Source organism: Bombyx mori, chromosome 13 (assembly GCF_030269925.1).
Source record: "Bombyx mori chromosome 13, ASM3026992v2".
NCBI lineage: Eukaryota > Metazoa > Arthropoda > Insecta > Lepidoptera > Bombycidae > Bombyx > Bombyx mori.
This window is the reverse complement of record NC_085119.1, coordinates 6,697,147-6,720,339: the sequence shown is the minus strand read 5'-3', so window position 1 is coordinate 6,720,339 and position 23,193 is coordinate 6,697,147. Positions and strand designations below refer to the sequence as shown.

The following is a 23,193-nucleotide window of genomic DNA, read 5'->3' as shown; positions in this document are numbered from 1 at the left end:
CGTTTGAGTTACATATACCATAATATGTAAAATGGAATTTTTTATCATATAACTATCGTTTATTTGTAAGCCATTATCGCCAATATAGTGGACCATTAATTTAAGAAGACGAAAGATTAGATTTTTTGTTTATTACCTACGTTCTTTTTTTAATGTTTGTTTCTGTCAGGACCAGATTTGTATAAAAGAATATTCAATAAGATCAATAATAAATTACAGTCCTCGAAGCGAAGACAGGGCGGGTCGCTAGTTTCTTAATAAAATCCAAAGCATAATTATTTTATGAACGTAATTTATTAAACTTTGTCTACACGCCCATAAAGTTTATCCAAGAGGTAGCTATTATTTATAAAAACAATTCAAGCTGAGTAAACTGGTGGAGGGTCTGGTTTCGGGAACTCTCCAAGCCGATCCATGTAGTACTGATGGGCGCGAAAAGGTTTCAGTTCCCACGGAACCTGGTCTTCCATGTGCGTCAAGGTGACGCCCAAATCCTCAAGGGTGGGCACGCCGATCACCACATTATCTGAAGTAGCTTCCTGTAATTCAAACCATTACATTATTTCGACTTTTTACAATGTCTGAAAATTCAAAGCGTATTTTGTGTGATATGCGCTGCGTTTCACAGAAAGGAGTGAAAATTTTAGTTACATCTATAATTAAATTTAAATTTATTAATAGGGCCGTACAGCCACGCTGTCATTATCATTTAATGATAATGTTTTTCAGAATATTGATTTGCAGACATTATTCGTGCGACACCTGTCTAACGTTGGTAATACTATGAAATACTAGCTGTACCCGTCCGCTTCGCTGGGCATTTAAAATTAACATTATTTCTCACACCCACAAAAATTCTCATCATTAACGCCCCCGCAACTGGTGTAGGGAGTCCAACACTAATATAAATATTAGCCTATCCATTAAGTACATGTACTTTCTACATGGATACCAAGTTTCAAGTCAACCGGATGCACAGTCCAGTAGTTATAACGGAACATCCGTAAAAACCACTGTAGATTTATATATTAGTATAGATTTCCTGAAACATGACAGTCATCCGGATAAACCAAATATTCTAATCATATATAGAAGATATATATTTTGATTGTATCAGATAAGTTAATTTTAATTACCCTTTCAATTCCTTCCCAGTGAAGATTTCCGAGTGGATAAGCTGGTGAAATGGCATTAACCAAAGCAACTTTCAGGGGCAGTATCGGGTCGTACTTCATGTCGTAGCGAATGTATCCACCCCATTTTTCGTCCTTCCTCATTAGTTTGTAAAACCAATCAACCAAATCGGCAAGTAAGTAGCGTTTTGGCCTGAAAACACATTAAGGATTTAATTGTAACGTATTTTTTTTTGTTTTGAACGAACTCACGACGCGCATGGTGTTAAGTGGTTATTGGAGCCAATACATCATAGCACGAATGTCGCCAAAAACCTTGAGTCATGAGGTCTTAGTCTCAATTGTTTAGTATAACAGTTATTCCAATTACGGAGTCCCATGAGACAGATGTTACTATTATGTTCTTGTGTGTGTGAATTAATTGTGTAATGATTTAGATTCATTGTGTATTTTTTTAAATGATGTTTACGACAATGAACAAAAAATGATTATTATTTCAAATTATGCGAAACGTAAAGAGTTATGCCGGCCACTCACATGCGCGCAAACATTCGTACAACATTCGTACATTCGTCAAACGTTCATTCGCAAACTTAGCGGCTGTGCAAATGGGTTCGGTACTCAATTTGCGAACCCGTTTGCGCTTCCTCCTACACTTGTTTACGAATGTCTCACGAATTTCTCCTCCTTTTTAATTCGTCAATAGAACATTGAAGAAAAAAAGAGTTTTGAATTATTTCCCAGATATCATTAACAGCCATGCTGTTTTTATGGGATTTCTTTTGATGAAGATACGCTACACAGTAGACGTCACGATCTATGAAAATAGCGAAACGTCCGTTGCCTTCGCAATCCTGGGCGCAACTGGTCACACGAATGTGTGGGAGACTACGCGAGGTTCGCGGTTCGCGCGCTTTGATGTCTGTTAAAAAACCGACACAGCTTGGAAAACCACTAATGCAGCGAAAACTTTGCATAATCATTTGCAAATGTCGTCCTACACTTGCGGGTTTGCGTATTCGTGCGCATGTGAGTGACCGGTGTTACGTTCTAAGAAGTTTCAAAAGGGACTTCGTAATTGGAATAGAGTATAGCTCGTCCTTCAAACCAGAAAACAAGACTGCTGTAATTGTAAACTATTTGTATTCTGCGTTTAATATTTAAGATGGAACTCACCCAACGGCTTGGTAGACTTCACATTTAGTGTCGTCGTCGCGCGCGGCGTTCACGATACCCTGAGCGACGTCCGACACAAACACAGGCTGTTTCACAGTCGCTAATCCGTTTTTATAGAGGGGCATCAGGTTGCTGTGAGATCGCATCTTATTAACTAATGACCTGAAAATAGTTGCAGTATATCGGTATAGTTCGGTAGGCCCGTCGACATCCACGACATGACGGTGACACTTCGTCTTCTCGCATTAAAACTGTATAATCTCAAAACTTACTAATTTTACAGGAGACTGTTTTAAAGCTTTAACATGTGATATTTTTAACATTAATCATTTTTGCAACTTTTTTTTTTTTTTACCAGTTACATTATCTTTCTTTTAAAGTAGGATAAAATTATGTATTAATTTTGTTAATAGTAGTCAAAACATGGGTAAACTAAAAAAAAAAGAACTAAAACTAAACTACGCTATTTTGACAGTACATATTTATGAGAAAAATACTGGTGATACCAAATGATCCGCATATTAACTCAATTTCGAATATTTTAGGAAATTGTACACTTTTAATGCGAAAAGACGACTTGTAAGCAGACGAGCAAACAGCCCACTTGATGGTGAGTGGTTACCGTTGCTCATGGATGTCAGCAATGCCTCAGGAACAATAGAGCCGCGAAGTATCGCTGAGTACTCGTTTGAAGAAAGATTTGTCATAGCGCTCAGGATACATTGAGCAGGGGAAATAATTCCGAGGCCGCATAGTTAACTACTATAAAACCCCGTTTAACGCTGTTTCGGTTTAAAGCTCTTTGATTTGAATTCTAGGAAAAAGCATTACACTAGATACTAAAATACAAGTAATTAGAAGTTTAGATACTGGTGAATGTCAATCTCAAATTGGTGCTGCATTGAATTTTACAACTTCAACAATAAGGACTATTCTTAAGGTAGAAAATTGGACATACAGAAGAGACTGAATGATCTGAAAACATAACTTAATACTGACTTAGAATTTTATTTATTTTTATATGTATGTGTGTGTATACATTTGTTAAAAGTATCTTGTTGATTTATAGTTCTAAAAAATATAATTAATCATTTAAATCGTAAAATACCTGAGTAATTTTCTAACAATATTCCTGTAACCCCTTGTTGTACAGCTGTCCCACATTTCAAGTCTGAGAGCACCTACTCGCTTTTAATAGATGTAAGAGAAGATGCTTCGCTTCGATACCTAAGATGCTTCGCTTTAGCATTGTGAACAGTAGAAACGGAAGCTCATCATATATTACTTTTTGTTATTATGCCAGTTCTCATCGCATTAGAAAAATCGAATATATATCTTTTTAATTCATTTAATAATAAAAAAAATAGATGGACAGACAACGGATTGTTGTTGTGGTGTCAGGTAAGCCTATACATTTTACAGACACTCTTCCGTTTAGCTTTAATGGTGTGTTTTTTGTCTATATAACATTTTCACAATTGTGCTGTCTGACTTTTGTAGCTTATTCTTTAATTTTACCAAGAATTTTACTCAATCAAAGACAGAATATTTTGAGATAAAGCAACAGACCTATATTATTAGGTGATTCGATTCTAACCTCAAAAATCTGTCTTCGGAACCATAGATGTCTGATGCTCGGATAATAGTGGCAGTTGGGTATTCCTCTCTGACTGCACACTCTCCCAAATACTTGCTTATTTTCCAAGCAGACGGTTTCTTCAGGACAAGAGGTTTCGGATGTTCTTCAGCATTTAAATAAGACAGATGAATGAATCTCTCAACTCCTTCTTCTCTGCAGATTCTGTTGTAAATATTTATCCATTATAATATCGTATTTCATGACTAAACTATAATTTTGAGTACACATGGCTGATGCATTTTATTTCAAATCCGTTTAAAAGCAAAATAATTGAACATATTTATAATTTAATATTTTATTATTATTATTAACAGTTCAACTTTATTTTAGTTTTATATTTCTTTGATCTTTTGATAACAAAACAAACCTGGCAATTCTTCTTACACCATCAACGTGAACATCATTGTATTTGAAATTCTTAGTTTCATAATCTCGTCCAACTAGATTGATGACAACATTAGAGTATCGGACCGCTTTTGCAATAGACTCCTCATCAAGGAGATGGTAAGGAGTAAACAGGACCTGGCCTAAATCTCCGCACACTTTCAACCTTTGGGCATCATAGAAATCGCCTCTGTATGGTAAAATTAACTGCAATAGATATTCAGGTTAATGTAAAAATCTTGTCACTTAATATATTTATCAAAAAATGTTTAATCCGGTAGAGATTTTGATCGTGATCATGACATCACTCATAACAAAAAAATGGATATTTAAAAAAAGAATTATTGCATAAAACATGAACAGAAAAATTATAGCATAAAGGCGAAAATATTTATTTATGTCCATATCCATATTTAAGAGTAGTAAATGTAGGGGCAATAATCTTCTTTTTTTGATTAGATAGGTTGTTAAATGAGCTCATATCTCACGAGGTTTGAAGAGATTATGGGACCCCTAATCATCACACTTGAATCCTTTATCCACCTTGCACCCATTATGCAGGAGAAATTTCGAACTTGAGGCCATTAGATAAGGATTATTTATTAATGGATTAAAATATTAAGATGAGTATCCTTATGGTTGGTTCTATGAATACTTTCATATATGGTATTTCGTAGGGGTAACATGAGCCTTTAGACATCTTTAGACATGTTTAATTTACAATTTATTTTTGTTTAAGAACATCGCATTCTCTTTATATTTGCATGCTGTACTGGTGTTTTTGATAGGCAGAAGACTCAGATTCAAAAGTATTTGTTCTTACCTGGGTACCAATTTTTCCCAATTTGTTGCACACATAGCGTCCGACAAATCCGGTGCAACCGAAAACTGTGGCTACGATGCCGTTAAAGCTACTGCGGCCACCAGTACCTCGCTTATATGCTGCAAGGTTGGGTTTACGATCCGAACTGTAGTTAGCGGCTTTGATGTACACAACACTCATAGACCCATTCAAATCTGAAATTTTATGTGAAATTTACGCAATTTCATATTATTTATTATACATTTTTTATCTGTACATAAACAGCTGAATGTCATTATGTAAGACTAAAATATCGTGTCAGATTATTGAACAATACATTCTGTACTCACGAAGTAATTTGCTAGTAGCTTGAGTTTTTAGTGCTATCGCAGCCATTTTATGGCTTAAATATTGTGATAGCTCTTATTTATACAGTTGATAATACTCCCATTTAAAATGGACAAACTCAATGCGAGTGTGTAATGTGTATACAATATTACAGAATATTTCGAAGGTAAAATTTGACAAAAGATTGACATTTGATAATAATGATAGTAGTGACAGTCCTGTCAAAGCTATGTTCCGATTTGCACTATGAGCACTGCAACGTGTGACGTCAATTTAGTAAAGTGCGAAGCCGTTTCTTTAGAGCTAGCTATACTGGTTACTGCTTAAAGGGAACGCATTATAGTATACTGTTATTGATATTTTTGGCATTGTTCAACAAAAACGATTTGACCTAAAAGTCTTAGTTACCAGGTCATAAAATCCCTTAAAAAAACAGTGGCATAAACATAGATTATACACATAATATTAAACTTATTGTCATTATAATAGGTAGTATTAAGTACATACCTACATATACTTAATATTTGATTAATGTACCTTTAAAACAGGTGAATGAAGTTAGCCCCTCAAAAAAATTTTTTTTTCCTTTTTTCTACTTATTTTCTATTAATTCGTTTGTTCATCATTTGTTCTTGATTGTTTACTGTTAATAATTGTTTGTTCCCCATTTATTTATTTTAAAAAAAATATTAAAAATATATCTAAAAGTTAGCCCCTCGATTGCAATTTTTAATATTTTTTCGTCCTTAATTACTCGTAAATATTCATTTTCGATTGTTCTTATATAAAATACGTTTGTTCTCTTTCGAAATTACTCATTTTTTGTTTAATTAATTGTATTAGTTGAATAAATGTATACAAAATATGTGTACTGCGCATGCCATAAGTGTATAATCTATGGCGCATGCGTCAACTATAATGCCTAAACTTTCTACGCGGTTTTAATCGTGGAAAAAAAACAATTATAAATCCTGAAGGATCAATTAATTGGTATACAGTTTAATTAAAAAAATTAAAAAATAAATAAATAAAATAATGTGCATTCGCGTAAAGTTAGCCCAAATACATTTTTTCCATCCTCCTATATACCTATCGCTATGAAGGTATAAAAAAGATAGGTTAAGAGTTCACATAGGTAATATAAACAAATAAGTAAATATGTTCATTATTTATCTTTCAAGAGATAATGTAGGTATACATTATAATAACATTTTGACACAGTCGAAATTATATTCCTAACATTAGTAAAATAACATTTTAATAATTTTTTTATAGGTTATGTATTGAAATTGTTGGAAAATTATTTCATGTTTTAGCTGGAAAACTACATGGAGAATTATATGCAATACAAGATAATGAGCTCCATCAAATGAATTCGAATGAAACCAAACTGTTTACCATCCAAATTCGATTGTCGGGCAGATAGAAAACGAAAATTCACTCATAGTGAACCTCGGCCTGCATTTGTGAAACGGCAAAGACTCACTATTATCAAGGAAATTGAAGAGACGACTAAAAATGAGATGTGTCGTATTATTATACCTTTGCCATCTTGTAGTCAAGGTAGGTGTAACTGTCAATAATTAGTTACACTCACAGATCTCCTAATCAAATAACAATATCAGAAAAAATGAGAATAGTTAGTTAGTTAGTGGAAGTAGCCAAAATGGGCAAGTGGATCTCAGTTCCTATTACATAAGATACTAGGAAGTTTGTGAAAATGAAAATTTATCACAGTGTAATATCACTTACTTACTTTAACAGTGAAGGAAAACATTGTGATGAAACCTGCACACCTAAATGTTCTTAGGATTTTCTTAGGTGTGTAATCCACCAACCAGCACTAGGCCAGCGTGGTGGACTAAGGCCTAAAAACCCTCTCAATGGTAGTGAAGGCCAGTGTCCAGCAAGGGGATATATTATATGGGCTGATGATGATGACTAGGAAGTTAAATACTACTACTACTACTACGACAGTACACATATAATCCTATATATTTACAAACTATACGTTTGTTGGAAATTGCTAACATTATTTCATATTTCCAGATGTCCAGCCACTTGAAAATAGGTGTAGTAATGACAAAGCTATCCAAGTAACTCCAGCACAGGAACACAAAGGCAAGGCAAGTGTGTATTGCCACATCACCCCTTAATATATCTGAAGCAAGTATAAGTAAACAATCAGAACCAGCAAAAAAAAAAACTGTTGTTCCTGAGGACAAATTTGACAGTGATGAGTCAAATGCACCAGCAACAGAAGGATCAACTGTTGACTATGGGTTATAGAAGAAGAAGATTAATTCATATTTATTTAAATTAATATTAATGAATATTAATTTAAATTATCGTGCAAAATTCGTGGTCAAAACATATGTGTATTTTATAAATAAATATTCATTCTCAGTATTAATGTTGTTTTAATCATCGATTGAAAAATTGGTTCTTAATGAATTTAGTTGGAGCTAAATGCTGCTTGGAGCTTAATACTTTCGAATAACATAAACACGTGACTTTAAGCATAAACATATTTTTTAGGTAAATACTTTATTTAGCTTTGCTGGATTTATCCAAGATTTCGACATACCAAAATTTCATACAGGAACGACAGATAGATAGCTATCTGATTGAATACCCTTGTAGAATTGAGCTTCGAAGAAAAGTTTATTCTTATTCTTTATTAGACTTTATTCTAGTTGCAGTGTCGGTTAGAGAAGCTTGCACAGATACTGCATGGAATAAATAGTCATTATAATTATAAAATATATTTCTGTTTACATACCATACAATTTTCATAGTTCAAATATGAATTTGGATTGATATGAATTTATTTCGATTATCAAAATAATTTGTATTAAACATTTATATTTCCTCAAAATTTCTATTTTTATAATAATGACTGTGACCACCCCATAAATCACAAAATTAAAAATATTAAAGATAACTTATTTTTAAATCATATATTAAAAATTATAAACAGATCGCGAATTAAAATATTATATTATGCCTATCATTCTTAAATAATTAAGTAATGAATTTTCGCATCGCCGCGCCGTATATAATTAATATGAATAATAAGGTATTGCCCACTGTGCTAAAAAAAACATAAATTATGTTAAAAAACATAAATTATGTTTTTTTGATAGATCTACAAACAAGCAAGTGAGTAATGCTATGTTTCCATAAATAAAAAGGCAAAAAAAAATTAAAGAAAGATATTATGCACAAGTTCAAATGCATATGTATTGTGCTAAAAGTAAAACTTGCTACTTTTGTGTAGCATCCAGCAACTTTGAAAAAACTAATCAGGTCACTATAATTAGTAGGTATTGATTTTGATTCCGAGTAAGTTGCACAGTTGTTAGATAATGTAGTTTCTTTTTGGAAGAATAACCATTTTCTAATCTTACACAAAAATGTAATGTTAAATATTTAAAAAAAACTTTATACCTATTTTCCTTTTAGGGAGTACAAAATATTGATGTGTACAAAGTGAATGTGATTTAATAAAAATAATATTTCAATTTAAATTATGTTTTATTAAAAATTCTTCTTAACATACAGGTACAAAGGTTACATAACATTAATATTTATTCCTTTTCATATATATAAGCCCATATTTAGCACATTTGTGGAAAACAGAATCAAAATAATAATGAGTTGCTAGCCATAGAAGACCAGCATAAAAGTCTTATTAAAATCTGTTCAGTAGTTTTTGAATGAAGAGTGAAAATACTTACAAAACTTCCTATTTATAAGTAAGGATTACTTATTTAAAAAGAGTTTTGTAGGTGGCAAACTATCTAAAAACTTTCTATTTTCCACCAAGTTGACATCAATTATCCTTCCTGCATATATATTTATTGTATTGTTTTTTTTATAGTCTAACAAGGGGTGATATTACATTTGCAATTTCTGGGAGTTTGTTGAAAAATATATTGCTTGCTTGACTTACAGATAAATCGAAATCATCAGCCAATTGAGAGAATGTTCTATTTAATGTTATTCTCATCAGACATAATATAATATTTTGTTCAGAAACATTTGTATGTTTCTCAATCAAGCCTATTATGAAACATAATTCTTGTGGAAGACCAATATATAAACGTTGTTTATTTTTCACTTTAGATAAAGTTGTTAACACATTCATTTTTTCAACTTTTTAGTCTTCTTGAGAGCTATAGTCTGAAGTGCACAAGTCTTTGATGGAGTGGAGATATAGAGAGATAACTCATAGTCAACAGTTGATCCTTCTGTTGCTGGTGCATTTGACTCATCACTGTCAAATTTGTCCTCAGGAACAACAGTTTTTTTTTTGCTGGTTCTGATTGTTTACTTATACTTGCTTCAGATATATTAAGGGGTGATGTGGCAATACACACTTGCCTTGCCTTTGTGTTCCTGTGCTGGAGCTACTTGGATAGCTTTGTCATTACTACACCTATTTTCAAGTGGCTGGACATCTGGAAATATGAAATAATGTTAGCAATTTCCAACAAACGTATAGTTTGTAAATATATAGGATTATATGTGTACTGTCGTAGTAGTAGTAGTAGTATTTAACTTCCTAGTCATCATCATCAGCCCATATAATATATCCCCTTGCTGGACACTGGCCTTCACTACCATTGAGAGGGTTTTTAGACCTTAGTCCACCACGCTGGCCTAGTGCTGGTTGGTGGATTACACACCTAAGAAAATCCTAAGAATATTTAGGTGTGCAGGTTTCATCACAATGTTTTCCTTCACTGTTAAAGTAAGTAAGTGATATTACACTGATAAATTTTCATTTTCACAAACTTCTTAGTACCTTATGTAATAGGAACTGAGATCCACTTGCCCATTTTGGCTACTTCCACTAACTAACTAACTATTCTCATTTTTTCTGATATTGTTATTTGATTAGGAGATCTGTGAGTGTAACTAATTATTGACAGTTACACCTACCTTGACTACAAGATGGCAAAGGTATAATAATACGACACATCTCATTTTTAGTCGTCTCTTCAATTTCCTTGATAATAGTGAGTCTTTGCCGTTTCACAAATGCAGGCCGAGGTTCACTATGAGTGAATTTTCGTTTTCTATCTGCCCGACAATCGAATTTGGATGGTAAACAGTTTGGTTTCATTCGAATTCATTTGATGGAGCTCATTATCTTGTATTGCATATAATTCTCCATGTAGTTTTCCAGCTAAAACATGAAATAATTTTCCAACAATTTCAATACATAACCTATAAAAAAATTATTAAAATGTTATTTTACTAATGTTAGGAATATAATTTCGACTGTGTCAAAATGTTATTATAATGTATACCTACATTATCTCTTGAAAGATAAATAATGAACATATTTACTTATTTGTTTATATTACCTATGTGAACTCTTAACCTATCTTTTTTATACCTTCATAGCGATAGGTATATAGGAGGATGGAAAAAATGTATTTGGGCTAACTTTACGCGAATGCACATTATTTTATTTATTTATTTTTTAATTTTTTTAATTAAACTGTATACCAATTAATTGATCCTTCAGGATTTATAATTGTTTTTTTTTCACGATTAAAACCGCGTAGAAAGTTTAGGCATTATAGTTGACGCATGCGCCATAGATTATACACTTATGGCATGCGCAGTACACATATTTTGTATACATTTATTCAACTAATACAATTAATTAAACAAAAAATGAGTAATTTCGAAAAAGAACAAACGTATTTTATATAAGAACAATCGAAAATGAATATTTACGAGTAATTAAGGACGAAAAAATATTAAAAATTGCAATCGAGGGGCTAGCTTTTAGATATATTTTTAATATTTTTTTTAAAATAAATAAATGGGGAACAAACAATTATTAACAGTGAACAATCAAGAACAAATGATGAACAAACGAATTAATAGAAAATAAGTAGAAAACAGGAAAAAAAAATTTTTTTGAGGGGCTAACTTCATTCACCCCTTTAAAACTTTAAACCTACATAAAGTGACATAGACGAACGTGCTACTCCGATAATACATTAGGTGCATAGATTATACACTTAATATATTCGAGAATTAGGTGTCAATATTTGCATTTGATAATTCGATTCGAAATTTCAATTTAAAAACTTTATTGATATTGGTAGTCTAATAAGTTAATTAGAGTGTACACTTTAAATTAAATAGTGAATAAATTTGAATTACACACCAGAAAATGGATGAAATGGAAATTGATGACCTGAGAAATAGTAAGAGCTCAACAGAGATAACGAATATTTTACGAAAATTTGTTAAAGACGTGAGTGAGAATAATTTCTGTGGATTCTTTGGTATATTGGTAATTCCAACAGAATGTTAATCTAATAATCTAATTTTCTCAGAACGAAAAAACTTTCAAATTTCCTGAACTTACGAAGAGGTTTAACAGAGTTTTACTGTGGACAACACTTTTTCAACACCTGCAAAATGATGCTTTGGTTTCAACACATGCACTATGTTTAAAAGCTTTAAGGATTCTTAGGTTTGTGTTAACTAACAATAATAATCTTTTTGAAATTCTACTGACTGTAACAATTGGAACTGGAATAACCATTCCTGAAAATCCATGTAGTAGAGCTGGTGATTCTGAAAGAAGAAAATAGGAAATAGGTAGGGTGGTGGTACCTACCCATGCGGGCTCACGACACACCCTTCCATCATTTTTTTTTTTTAATAATAGGCATTTTAAAATAATTATAATTCAATTGATATAAGAAATGTATGGTCTCATGAGAACAAGGGGGAATTTGCTGGCCTGCCTTTGCTTTATGCTGTGTGTACCAAAATACATTTAACATGATAACTCTCATTATTGATTTAAATAAAGTAATTTCATATTTGTCTCTATAATTATTCACTGTTGATAGTAACTAATTACCATTTCGACTTTCAGAATAGTCTCTTGAGACCCTGTATATGTAGGATGAAATTAAATTTTATGTATAATTTTAGCCGTGACCAAGATGACATTGAAAATGTTCTATGTGAACGTTGGGTCATAACATTAATCGACAAATCAGGCTTGTTAGAGCCTATGGAGTCTGCTGAAAAGGACCCAACTCTATTAGTCGTGCCCTGTAAAGAAGTAGCGATTGAAGCTATGAAGTGTTTGTGTAATATTACATTCAATAGTGAACTGGCTCGTAATGTTTGTGTAAACACAAGAATAGCACATGGGCTTATCACACGAATGAAAATATGCAAACACATTCCTTACAAAAAAGAGTTAATGCAGTATGATATGAAATTGATCTTCATACTGACAGCATTAATAGAAAACATAAGATTAAAATTTAGGCACGAGGATGGTGCAATGCATATGATTAATTATCTCAATGAAATATATTCTGAAAGTTTACAACCTAGTTCTGATGAGGCGAGTGTTAGTGCAAATTCAGAAGATGCTCCAAAATATTACTTCACTGTAAGTTTTTTAATTAATGTTGGGAAATAAGTAGTTAACCTAGTGTGTATACCTAGTTATAAGAAAATTTTAAACATGAACACTTGTGATTATTAAATGTAAAATGTTGGCTAGTAGTGCCTGTCATATAACATTAAGCTTATGACAATTTATTAAAATATGATTAATAGTTAATGCTGTTCATAAGGTAAATTGTTTATCAGTGATATTGAATACTTTTAATTAAACATATAAATATACAGGGTATTTCAAAACTCAATGAAAACCAGGTGAAAGGCAAAGTTATACTAGAGAAAAAAATCCTTGTCATTTAGTTACCACCATACCATTAATTGAAATTACAAATCAATGTAATAAACATTGCTAATTTAGTAATTAATATAAATTAAGTTTCATTGCATTATGGATTACAAATGTTATCATTAAATTTTGGGATATCTTGTTTAAAGAAACAATCTGACATGGTTGTAAAATTTTCTTTTAAAACATGAATAAAGAAGCATTTTTACATAAAATTAAAACGATTAAATATTTAAATTCTCTTACAGGATGAAGATCGAGTAATTGTGTGCGAGTTATCGAAGGCTTTATTTAACCTCATAATATTGCCTAATGAAGATACTCCCACAACAGAGAAAGAGAAACAACAATTTACAAACTTGGTGTCTGTGCTTGGGAAGATAATGACTGTACAAACCTCCTCCAAATCAAATGATTTAGATTTAATGAATAATATTGTTAATCTACTAACAAGGTATTATATTTTTGATAACAATTAAAATAAGTTTAAAAGATTAAATTATAAAAGTTTTATATTTTTTAAATGGACGGAGGGGTTCAGGGTGCACCTGATGTTAAGTGGTTAGCGGAGCCCATAGACATCTACAGCTTACATGTCAACAAGGTGGGTACCTTGAAACATGAGTTCTAAGGTCTCAATTTCTAAAGTACAATGGCTGCCCCACCCTTCAAATCAAAACACATTACTGCTTCATTGCAGAAATAGGAAGGGTAGTGGTATCTACCTGTGCGGACTCACAAGATGCCCTACCACTGGTAATTTTTAACCACCAGTTCAATGTTTCTACTTTCAAATTTCAGCATCCACACACTGTTTTATATGTCCCTGACAGAAGAAATTGGAGACAAACAAAAGCCTGACCATATTTATGAAGGTAGAGATATGACTTCACTGGTCATACTACTTCAATTTTTGAAACATCAGCTAACTGCTAGCGATGTAAGTAATCCAATGTTATTACAAAATATATTATAGGAAAGTTAATGTTTCTTGTAGTTGTCAAAGTTAATGTATACTTAGTTGCCTCCCCATATATTTCAGCATACTTAAGCACTATCTGAAATGTGTTAATTCGTGCCCACATGTTGATATTTATGTTTATGCCGCCCGATCTTCATGCAACATACTATTAAGAATAATTTATTCAGTTGGAACTTTCGGTATTCATCAATTATAAAAAAGTAAATATTATTATTGTGCTCAGTGGCATGCAATGGGAGAGGTCTATGTCCAGCAGTGGACTGCTATAGACTGATAATGATTATGATGAAATATTAATATGACCACTTCCTATAAAAGGTGCTAAGTTATTTCTATATTAGAACTTAGAACCACTGCATTCATCCACAGTGCGATTCCAGAGATCTTTTTTGCCATATACCATCTGGCTTTGGAATGAACTCCCCTCTATGATGTTTCCCGAGCTCTATGACATGTCCTTTTTCCAACGAGGCTTGTGGAGAGCATTAAACGGTAGACAGCGGTTTGGCTTTGCCCCTGGCATTCCTGAAGTCCATGGACGACGGTAACAACTCGCCATCAGGTGGGCCGTTTGCTCGTCTGCCTACAAGGGCAAAATTTTTTTTTTTTTTTTATAGGAGCGACAGAACCTTTACGAAAAACTATCTCCGATATTGACGGTCCTCAATAAATGTGCCCGTGTACGCGTCCAACGTAAGTTCTTACGTAAAGCCGTGCTGCCGCATCTCCGCGACGTGTCGAAGCCCCCCGAGCAGGGCGACGAGCTGCGGAACCACCTGTGCCGGCTGCTGACGACGCCCGTCACCAGCGTGAGGGACTTGGTAGCGGAGTTCTTGTTCGTACTCTGCAAGGAAAAAGGTACCACTGATGTCAAGTATTTCATTCTTAATTCTGTGTGCTTAGTGCGAGTTTTTTAACTTCTCGATCGCGTAAAAGTTAACTAAGATTTGTTGATTTTAATTTGATTTTAACTATGACATGTCCTTCTTCAAACGAGGCTTGTGGAGAATATTAAGCGGTAGGCAGCGGCTTGGCTCTGCCCCTGGCATTGCTGAAGTTCATGGGCGACGGTAACCACTCACCATCAGGTGGGCCGTATGCTCGTCTGCCTACAAAGGTAATAAAAAAAAAAAAAGAATGGAGTTGGAACAGCGCCCCTAGCGGCAAACGAAGGGAAGCTTTACGCGATCGAGAAGTTCAAAAATTCGCACTAAGCACTGAGAATATTCGATAATGACGAATATGGATGTAGATTTAATTAATGAATCAGCTCAGATATGGCAGAGGTTGTTCCAACTGCCTGACGATAGTTGCTAAACAACAGAAAATGATACAGATAATGTTTATGATCGCACCGATATTACGGGCCGACGAGAGATTAGTGAGATGTATTGTGCACTAATTTTTCCTTGTACTTTTTACTGGTGGTTGAGAATCTTGTGTTGACCCCCAAAGGTAGGTAAAACCTCCCTGCCTATTTATGATATGAAGCGTTTCGGTTTGTAGGGCGAGCAGTCTTGTACTGTAAAACTGAGATATAGAAAGCATGTCTCAAGATAGGTGGTGGTATTTACATTGTTGATGTCTATGGGCTCCGGTATCCGCTTAACACCAGGTGGCTCTGAGCTCTTTCACCCATCAAAAAAAAACAATTGGGTACTCCATCATTTTTGTATTGATTTTGATGTGGATAAAAAATAAGTCATATATTATATTATACTCCATTACGCCGCAAAACATTCACACTACGAGTGGATGATTTCATTGATGCTTTATCATTATTAGTGTACATTATGTAGTTTAAATCAAATTAAAAACCCATTTGTTCAGTGGCCGAGTTTTAGCTCCTTAATCACTCAGCTCAGTTTCTAGAATTTTAAACTATCGAGTATGCCTTGAGTACTGAGGATTGAGTTATTAAAATAAAAGAAATTAAATATTAACCATGACAAAAAAAACGTAAAAAGATTTTAAATTGTTTTGAAATCATATTTATTGACTTACGAGTGGTACTTTTATATATAAAAAAAAAAAAACTTAATGATACCATCCACTTGTAATATCGTAAAGTTGCAACAATGTTGCTTAAACCTTCACCCCTCGATATACATAGTTATAGCGCCAGATGGTTTAAAGGTAACTGATCGCGGTGAACAAAAAAAAAGATGGGTTGCGAGTGGTGAACACTATTACCAGTCCATTTACTCGTTCGTCCATCTTAGCATATCGACGCTTTAAAGGCAAACGCGACTAAGCGACAATGCGTGAACTTTACAGTAGACTAATTTAAAGTTGAAATACCTGAAAAAAATCTAGTTTAACGAATCTAGCTGTAGGATTGAAATGATTTGAATAGACCTAGAATACTTTTTTTTTGCGCATCGAATATGGTTATTGCCTGACATCTATACTAATATATAAATCTACAGTGGTTTTTATGGATGTTCCGTTATAGCTACTGAACCATGCATCCGATTGATTGATTGATTTGAAACTTGGTATCCATGTAGAAAATACACGTGCTTACTGGATAGGCTAATATTTATATGAGCGTTGGGCTCCCTAGATCACTTGCGGGGGCGTTAATGATGAGAATCTTTGTGGGGGTCAGAAATAATACTGTTAATTTTAAATGCCCAGCGAAGCGGACGGGTACAGCTAGTTTATTTATAAAGCAGTTATTGTCGCTTAGTCACGTTTGCCTTTCAAGCGTAGATGTGTATTGTTGTATCTGAAGGAAGTAATGATTGCGTACAGTGAGCCGCATGGTGAAGTACACTGGGTTCGGTAACGCGGCCGGGCACCTGGCGAGCCGCGGGCTGCTGGCGGGCGGGCGCGGCGCGCGGTACTCGTCCAGCTCCGACTCGGAAACGGAGGAGTACCGCCGGCACGCGCACGCGCTGGATCCCGTCGTGGGCTGCACGCGCCCGCCGCCCGCCGACCCCTTCCGCGGCATGACGGACGAACAGGTCACATTCTACTTCTTTTTTTTTTCCTACCTAAGCTAATAGCTTTGATAGGCTATTTCAGTGTAACCATAACTAGTAGGTGAGCTCACGGGGCTCAAACCGGAGTGATGCTAAGACTGACCCTAGCAAGAGCAGTGCTTCCCAGAATCTACCACCGGATCGGAAACTCGACCCACTGAGAAGATCCGGCGAGAAACTCAGTGGGCTGTGTCGGTGGGTTAATTCGCTCGTCGAGCCCTTCATCGCAAGCGACGGACTCAACGAGCACGGTGACCGGTGCTTGTGGTCACTCTACTACACAACCACGCTACTATACGCCATCATCATACAGTAAAAGCTCTTTATTCGTTAGGTATACATACCATGTTCCGTAAATGTGCCACAAATACAGAAACCGTTAATCCTAATGGGAAGGGTAATTTATTTACATGTAAAGAAAAACTTTTTTTATGTAATTTCTATATAAAACCCTTGACTTTTTAGTGAAAAAAAAAAAATTTTTCTTATATAGGTTGACTGAAATCTCTGTCATTGAGAAAAAAAGAGGAGTTCAGTTTTATTTAATTCAATAATACTGTGTAAAATTTATTAAATGTTGTTTTCTTAATGTTGTACAGAAAACACAATTAAGTATTTTGTTATTGTTCAACCATTTTTATAATATTTCATATCCTTATATTCATATACGGGATTATACGTTCCTAGATGAAAAATTAAAAAACAAGTGCATTCAGCGGCGATATCATTTAACAACTTATTTTAAAATAATGTTAATAAGGTCTATTTTACATTTTTATTAGTTTATTTGATAACACGTTTACAAAGGATATTCGGTTGGATACTTACATATTGGAATCCTCTTTATCGGTGTGTGTACGTACTGATGTACCGATTTGATCCGCGAATAAAGAATCTTTAGCCCCATTTTTAAAATTCGCCAATCGTGAAAACGCGAATAAGAAGCTTTTACTGTATTTTACTTTCAACATTTACATTTTTTCAAAGATATTCTGTAATCAAAGCTAAATTTTTTAAGCTAAACCCCCTTTCAATTAATCATAAGATTCACGACATTTTATTTGTAAACCATAATTATGAATGATATTTGGAACCCAGAGCTTAGTGACGTTTCTTCTATTTACTTCGTCATTCCGTTCTTAATTGAAGCTTTTTATATGGTAGGTACATCTCAACCTTACTGAGTAAAACCTTTTGATAGCTTTCTTTCTATCTTTTACTCTTTTACTCCCTTAAGGTACGACGTCAGAATTTTAATTTTAATATAATAATTTCAAACCAGTATGACGAGTATTGATTTTAATTTATACCCCCCCCCCCACGCTAGTCTCATCTTCTAATCACAGTACATCCATGAAACTGTGTGCATTTATTTATGTTGGTTCGACCATTCTGGAAATTATCATTTTATTGCTTAACCAGACGTACGAGTTCACGTCCCACCTGGTGTTAAGTGATTACTGGCGCCCGTAGACAAGGTTCGAGTCCCGTGAGCTCACCTACTCGTTGTGTGAATCTAGTATAACCCCTCGAGGTTACTAGAATAGATAAGAAAACAAAAAAACTATGAAAAATGTGAAATTGATGGCATATTATTCCTTTATTGCGGACCGCTTACTCGCATACATACATATATTCCGAATAAATTTGACTAGGTATAAGTTTTAACACTCAATAGACTAACATACAAACGGTATGTAATGAAATGAAGTTATGCGATACACGTAGATTGTAGAATGGCTGGTGAGAATTCGCTCTGAGAAGTTGTTCGAGATCCCTACATCTAGTTTCAGGATTACGCCGCTCGCCAATCGAGCATGTTCGCTTACGGAGGCAATAAAAAAAATATTAAAATGTACGTAGAATAGGGATCGCAGCGCATAAAAAACTTCCCCTGTTCCAAAATCTTCTCTTCTAATAATAATTAATAATTAACGCTTTTATTACGTCTTGTTAATTTTTCAACCGTCTTCGCCATCTTCCAATTCTCTGTCATTCTGTATGTCATTCTCTTCTCTCTTTCTTTCTGTTTTCTCTCACTCCGTTATCTTAACGCTCCGTTTCACACTCTTTTCATACGTTCCGTTCTTACCGATCCTACATGTATTTTTTTAATTACAGAAAGAGTACGAGGCTATGAAGCTTGTCAACTTGTTCGATAAGATGGTAACCGCCGGCGTGGTGAAGCCGGCGCGGGTCGGGGCAGACGGTCAACTGCAGGCAGTCGAGCATGTGCTCCAGCTCAGAGAGGATCTACCGAAAAGGACAATGTCTTAAATAAATCCACTTTTTTACTGGTGGTAAGACCTCTTGTGAGTCCGCACGGGTAGGTGCCAACACCCCACCCATTTCAGCCGTGAAGCAGTAATGCGTTTCGGTTTGAAGGGTGGGGCGGCCGTTGTAACTATACTGAGACCTTAGAACTCATATCTCAAGGTGCGTGGCGCATTTACGTTGTAGATGTCTATGGGCTCCGGTAACAACTTAACAACCAGGTGAGCTGTGAGCTCGTCCAACAATCTAAGCAATGAATAAAAAAAAATCTAAACTTTAATTTTCCAAATATCATGCCTTTTTCATTGATTTTTCTAGGTTAATTTATTTAAGTAAAATCGTTTATTGTCTTACTGGGTGATTCGGGTGAAGTATACCTACTGTTTATAACATAATCGATAAGGACTATTTTGATCAGTATATAAATTTGATTGTTACTTGAATTTTCTTGCTACCATAACGCTCAACATCACGACACTGAAGGTCTTCAAGTGAACAATCATCATGCAGACCACACGAGTGTCAGTTAGAAAGGCGCGCTAATCGCTCTAAGGGCTCGTACACAATATCCGGCTGCTCGCAATTTATTAAATCTTGCTTCGTTATAAATGCCTTTAAAATGATTAATAATTCTTCGAACGTGTTTATGCTCATTCTAGTGCACCCGTTTTTTTGTTTATGTAGTCTTAAATATTTCAAAACGCTTGCTCTCGTCTTTGTAAATAAGAATGTATCCAGTACTTCTTCCTTTGTTTTTCTTTTTCACGTAATATAAATTTAGTAAATAGCTGAAACTCCTTCTACGTACATCTTTGAAATTTTTCGTTCTCATCGTCGTGGTTGGTAATCGCAAACCGGTAGGTGACACTCGCAACGTATTGCGGATAATCACATAGTGTGTATGACTCCTAACAATACAATTGAGACTTGGACCTCAGAGTGGGTGGCAGCGTCGAGACTGGGCTGCTATGAGCATCAATGACCACTTCACACCAGTTTGAACCTGGGCCGTCATGCGCCTATGGGGACGACAGGTAAAAAAATCACCCAAAAGATGCGAGCTAGAAGTTATATACTCTATTTATATTATATAGCATTTATCATTAAAATCTTTAGTCTAATTTATATTATAATATATATTAATAAATTAATGTTACTAACAAAACTTAGCCTGATTCTTTTTGCCTGTGATAAATATAATTTGAAAGCTTAAAGGGGCGCTTTATTCTGGTTTTTCTATTGTATCTGGTTGTATGATTATGAATCAAGTTTTAATGACGATTTCTACATTAGATGTAAATATGAAAACTCGATTTTTTTTATTGCCCTTGTAGGCAGACGAGCATACGGCCCATGGTGGATGGTGAGTGGTTACCGTCGCCCATGGACTTCAGCAATGCCAGGGGCAGAGCCAAACCGCTGCCTACCGCTTAATATGTACTCAATAGCAGTGCGGATGTTACAAAAAGGTGTTACCTTATGCCATATAGATTTTATACAGCAGTAGTGGACTCAAAATGCCAAAGACGATAGAATGAATAAAATCTGTAAATGAATGGAAAATTTAAAGGTAGTGAATTATTTTCGGAAAATGTATGAATATATTATTTCAAAATGTCAGTATAATTTATGTTGTTGATGTAATGAACTAACCTAATTATGTAAGTACTAATTTAAAAAAAATGTATTATAGCTATTTTAAAAGTAAGTAAATAGTAAATATTTTATCGTGTAACATTTTATCCTACTCCAAGTAATATTTAATATGAATTTTTAGTACGTATTAAATGATAAAATAATATAAGCATTAATCATCTTCATCTCGGAAAATGAATTAATAACATCAAAATAATTTTACTAATAAATAAAAAAGAGTAATAGTATAGTTTGATACTTTTAAAGTATGTTTCCATTTGTATATTTACATAGTATACTGTAGTAGTATAATAGCCTAGTCACGCATAATTTATTTCATATCAACTAGAATATGCTCGATTTCATGTATTTGTAATAACTAGTGTACGACCAATGATCGAAATTCGACCGTGATCACTGACACCTCAAGATTTATATTCATTTGCATTAATTATTTGACATCTTGAAGATAAAAATTTACTATTTTCAGTACTTTTATTGTTAAAATAGAACTCTTCAGTCTAATAAAGAAAACCAAATGAAAATCGATTGATACACAGATTGGAAAATAGTAGTTAACTGTTTTTTTTCTCCTACCCACGCCGAAAATTCGGTTTTCCTCCCGCTGTACAGGGAAGAAAGTGTAACTTTTCCTCCCGCTGTACAGGGAAGAAAGTGTAACTTTTTCTCCCTGGGTACAAGTGCGCATGCGCGTTAGTGTCTACGTCTGCTCTCACGCTCCTAAAATTCTCCGCCATTGTTGTGCTCGGGTAATTTGCAATATTGTGTTTAGTGTAAAAGTGAAATAAACAAAAGACAATAAAATTTAATAGTGAAGTATTAAACAAAGATGTGTTCATCAGACAGTTCTTTTTCAATTAGTAGTAGTTTATTTAAAAATTAAAAAACAGTTAAATTGTTTTTTTTATGCGTACGGGGGCGCTCTGCCCCCCTGCCCCCGGCCAGGACTACGCCCCTGGACCCCGACTCGGTACTCCACGAACTTTCGGCCTGGTAGGAGAAAAAATAGTATGTGCACCGCGGGAGAAAAGTTGGACATTTCCTCCAGCGTGTTTGCCAATTTGTTTGGCAATTTTACACGCGGGAGGAAATATCCAACTTTTCTCCCTTGGTGCACAAAGTACTATTCCTTACCTGTTTATACTTGATTATATAGGTTCACGTCGTGTTAAATATGTTATTACTAGTAGAGTTTTCATAATTCATTGATTTAAATTCCAACATTATAGTATTGTAAATCATAGTTGTGTGAAATCATAGTATATTGTTTCTAAGCTATATCATTGTTATTAATTTAATATATATTATTAATGGAATAAAGATAAAAATAAAATACAGTTGTCTATTATTTAGATTTTCAGAATAATTAGTAACTGTTAAATATTTAAAACGTTCGCAACCTAATAAATATCACGCATGATGTCTCTTAGGTGTGTTGGGGCAGCTACCAATTTTCCGACATCGACCGATGAAGAAAAATAGTAGGAGTGTTCAATAAATATGTAGTGATAACGATTTGGGATCAGGAAGAAGATTTAAAAAAAAAGGAATTTAAAGTTTTGTACAAAGATAAACAATGTGTATAAACTTCAAAGGTGACTACGTCGAAAAATAATATAACTTCTAATACAATATTATTGCGTCATACTCATCAGTTTTTATTGGACTCATTGGTTTCAACTTTAATGTCACCACGATATTTTTGTCGAATGGTAATCATGTCTCAAACTCCGAGCCCAAAAAAGCTACAGTTCCGAAAAGAACTGACGAACCAAACCCAGTGGGTTTACTCTAATTTATTTTTAAAGTAGGTTTTTGTATATTTACAATTTTAAATCAAGATACAAAAAAAAATATGATCCGGCACAAACACCTCACTGTTCAAATGTTCCGTCCGTTTGTGGAATGTGATAGCGTGTTTTAAGCCCCATGAAGACATGTGGCTCGGAACCTCCCGGTCCATTCTCGGTGCTATAGACTCTCTAAGCACCGGTCACCGTTCTCGTTAAATGCGACGAAAGCTCAAAGTGCAACCTAGGCCATAGACACAACCAACTGACTTTCC

The 23,193-nt window shown here is 34.2% G+C and overlaps 2 protein-coding genes and 2 long non-coding RNA genes across 6 annotated transcripts; 2 read left to right on the top strand and 2 right to left on the bottom strand.

Moving 5' to 3' along the window:
- Positions 1-275: 275 nt before the first annotated feature.
- On the bottom strand, positions 276-5,781 carry LOC101738045 (NADH dehydrogenase [ubiquinone] 1 alpha subcomplex subunit 9, mitochondrial). Its single transcript, XM_004927867.4, has 7 exons — positions 5,485-5,781; positions 5,156-5,349; positions 4,316-4,539; positions 3,907-4,110; positions 2,310-2,471; positions 1,137-1,326; positions 276-539 (listed from the first exon to the last, which is right to left on the bottom strand). Exons 1-7 carry the CDS (start codon positions 5,528-5,530, stop codon positions 360-362), a joined length of 1,200 nt encoding a protein of 399 aa, XP_004927924.1. The 5' UTR covers positions 5,531-5,781; the 3' UTR covers positions 276-359.
- Positions 5,782-6,049: 268 nt separating this feature from the next.
- Positions 6,050-7,891, top strand: LOC134199962 (uncharacterized). The gene is made up of 2 exons (XR_009974664.1): positions 6,050-7,045; positions 7,532-7,891. It is a non-coding gene; the product is annotated as an uncharacterized LOC134199962 (long non-coding RNA).
- Positions 7,892-8,231: 340 nt separating this feature from the next.
- Positions 8,232-11,183, bottom strand: LOC134199961 (uncharacterized). Of its 3 annotated transcripts, none has more exons than XR_009974663.1 (3): positions 10,858-11,108; positions 10,430-10,717; positions 8,232-9,945 (listed from the first exon to the last, which is right to left on the bottom strand). It is a non-coding gene; the product is annotated as an uncharacterized LOC134199961 (long non-coding RNA). The 3 variants fall into 3 exon arrangements; XR_009974662.1 differs by having other exon boundaries at positions 10,430-10,676; positions 10,858-11,106; XR_009974661.1 differs by having other exon boundaries at positions 10,430-11,183.
- A 300-nt stretch (positions 11,184-11,483) lies between these two features.
- On the top strand, positions 11,484-22,463 carry LOC101738713 (synembryn). The gene is made up of 8 exons (XM_038014838.2): positions 11,484-11,765; positions 11,848-11,987; positions 12,458-12,929; positions 13,478-13,683; positions 14,031-14,169; positions 14,829-15,069; positions 16,969-17,180; positions 19,320-22,463. The coding sequence occupies exons 1-8, from the start codon at positions 11,682-11,684 to the stop codon at positions 19,473-19,475; spliced, it is 1,650 nt and encodes a 549-aa protein (XP_037870766.1). The 5' UTR covers positions 11,484-11,681; the 3' UTR covers positions 19,476-22,463.
- Positions 22,464-23,193: the final 730 nt, after the last annotated feature.

Coding starts and splice junctions, on each gene's coding strand:
- LOC101738045 (XM_004927867.4), bottom strand. CDS start 5,530: ATGGCTGCGATAGCACTAAAAACTCAAGCTACTAGCAAATTACTTC. Junction 5,350..5,484: donor AGCTACTAGCAAATTACTTC/GTGAGTACAGAA, acceptor ATAAAATTTCAG/ATTTGAATGGGTCTATGAGT. Junction 2,472..3,906: donor TCCGAAGACAGATTTTTGAG/GTTAGAATCGAA, acceptor AACTATTTTCAG/GTCATTAGTTAATAAGATGC.
- LOC101738713 (XM_038014838.2), top strand. CDS start 11,682: ATGGATGAAATGGAAATTGATGACCTGAGAAATAGTAAGAGCTCAACA. Junction 11,766..11,847: donor TACGAAAATTTGTTAAAGAC/GTGAGTGAGAAT, acceptor TAATTTTCTCAG/AACGAAAAAACTTTCAAATT. Junction 17,181..19,319: donor GCGGCATGACGGACGAACAG/GTCACATTCTAC, acceptor TTTTAATTACAG/AAAGAGTACGAGGCTATGAA.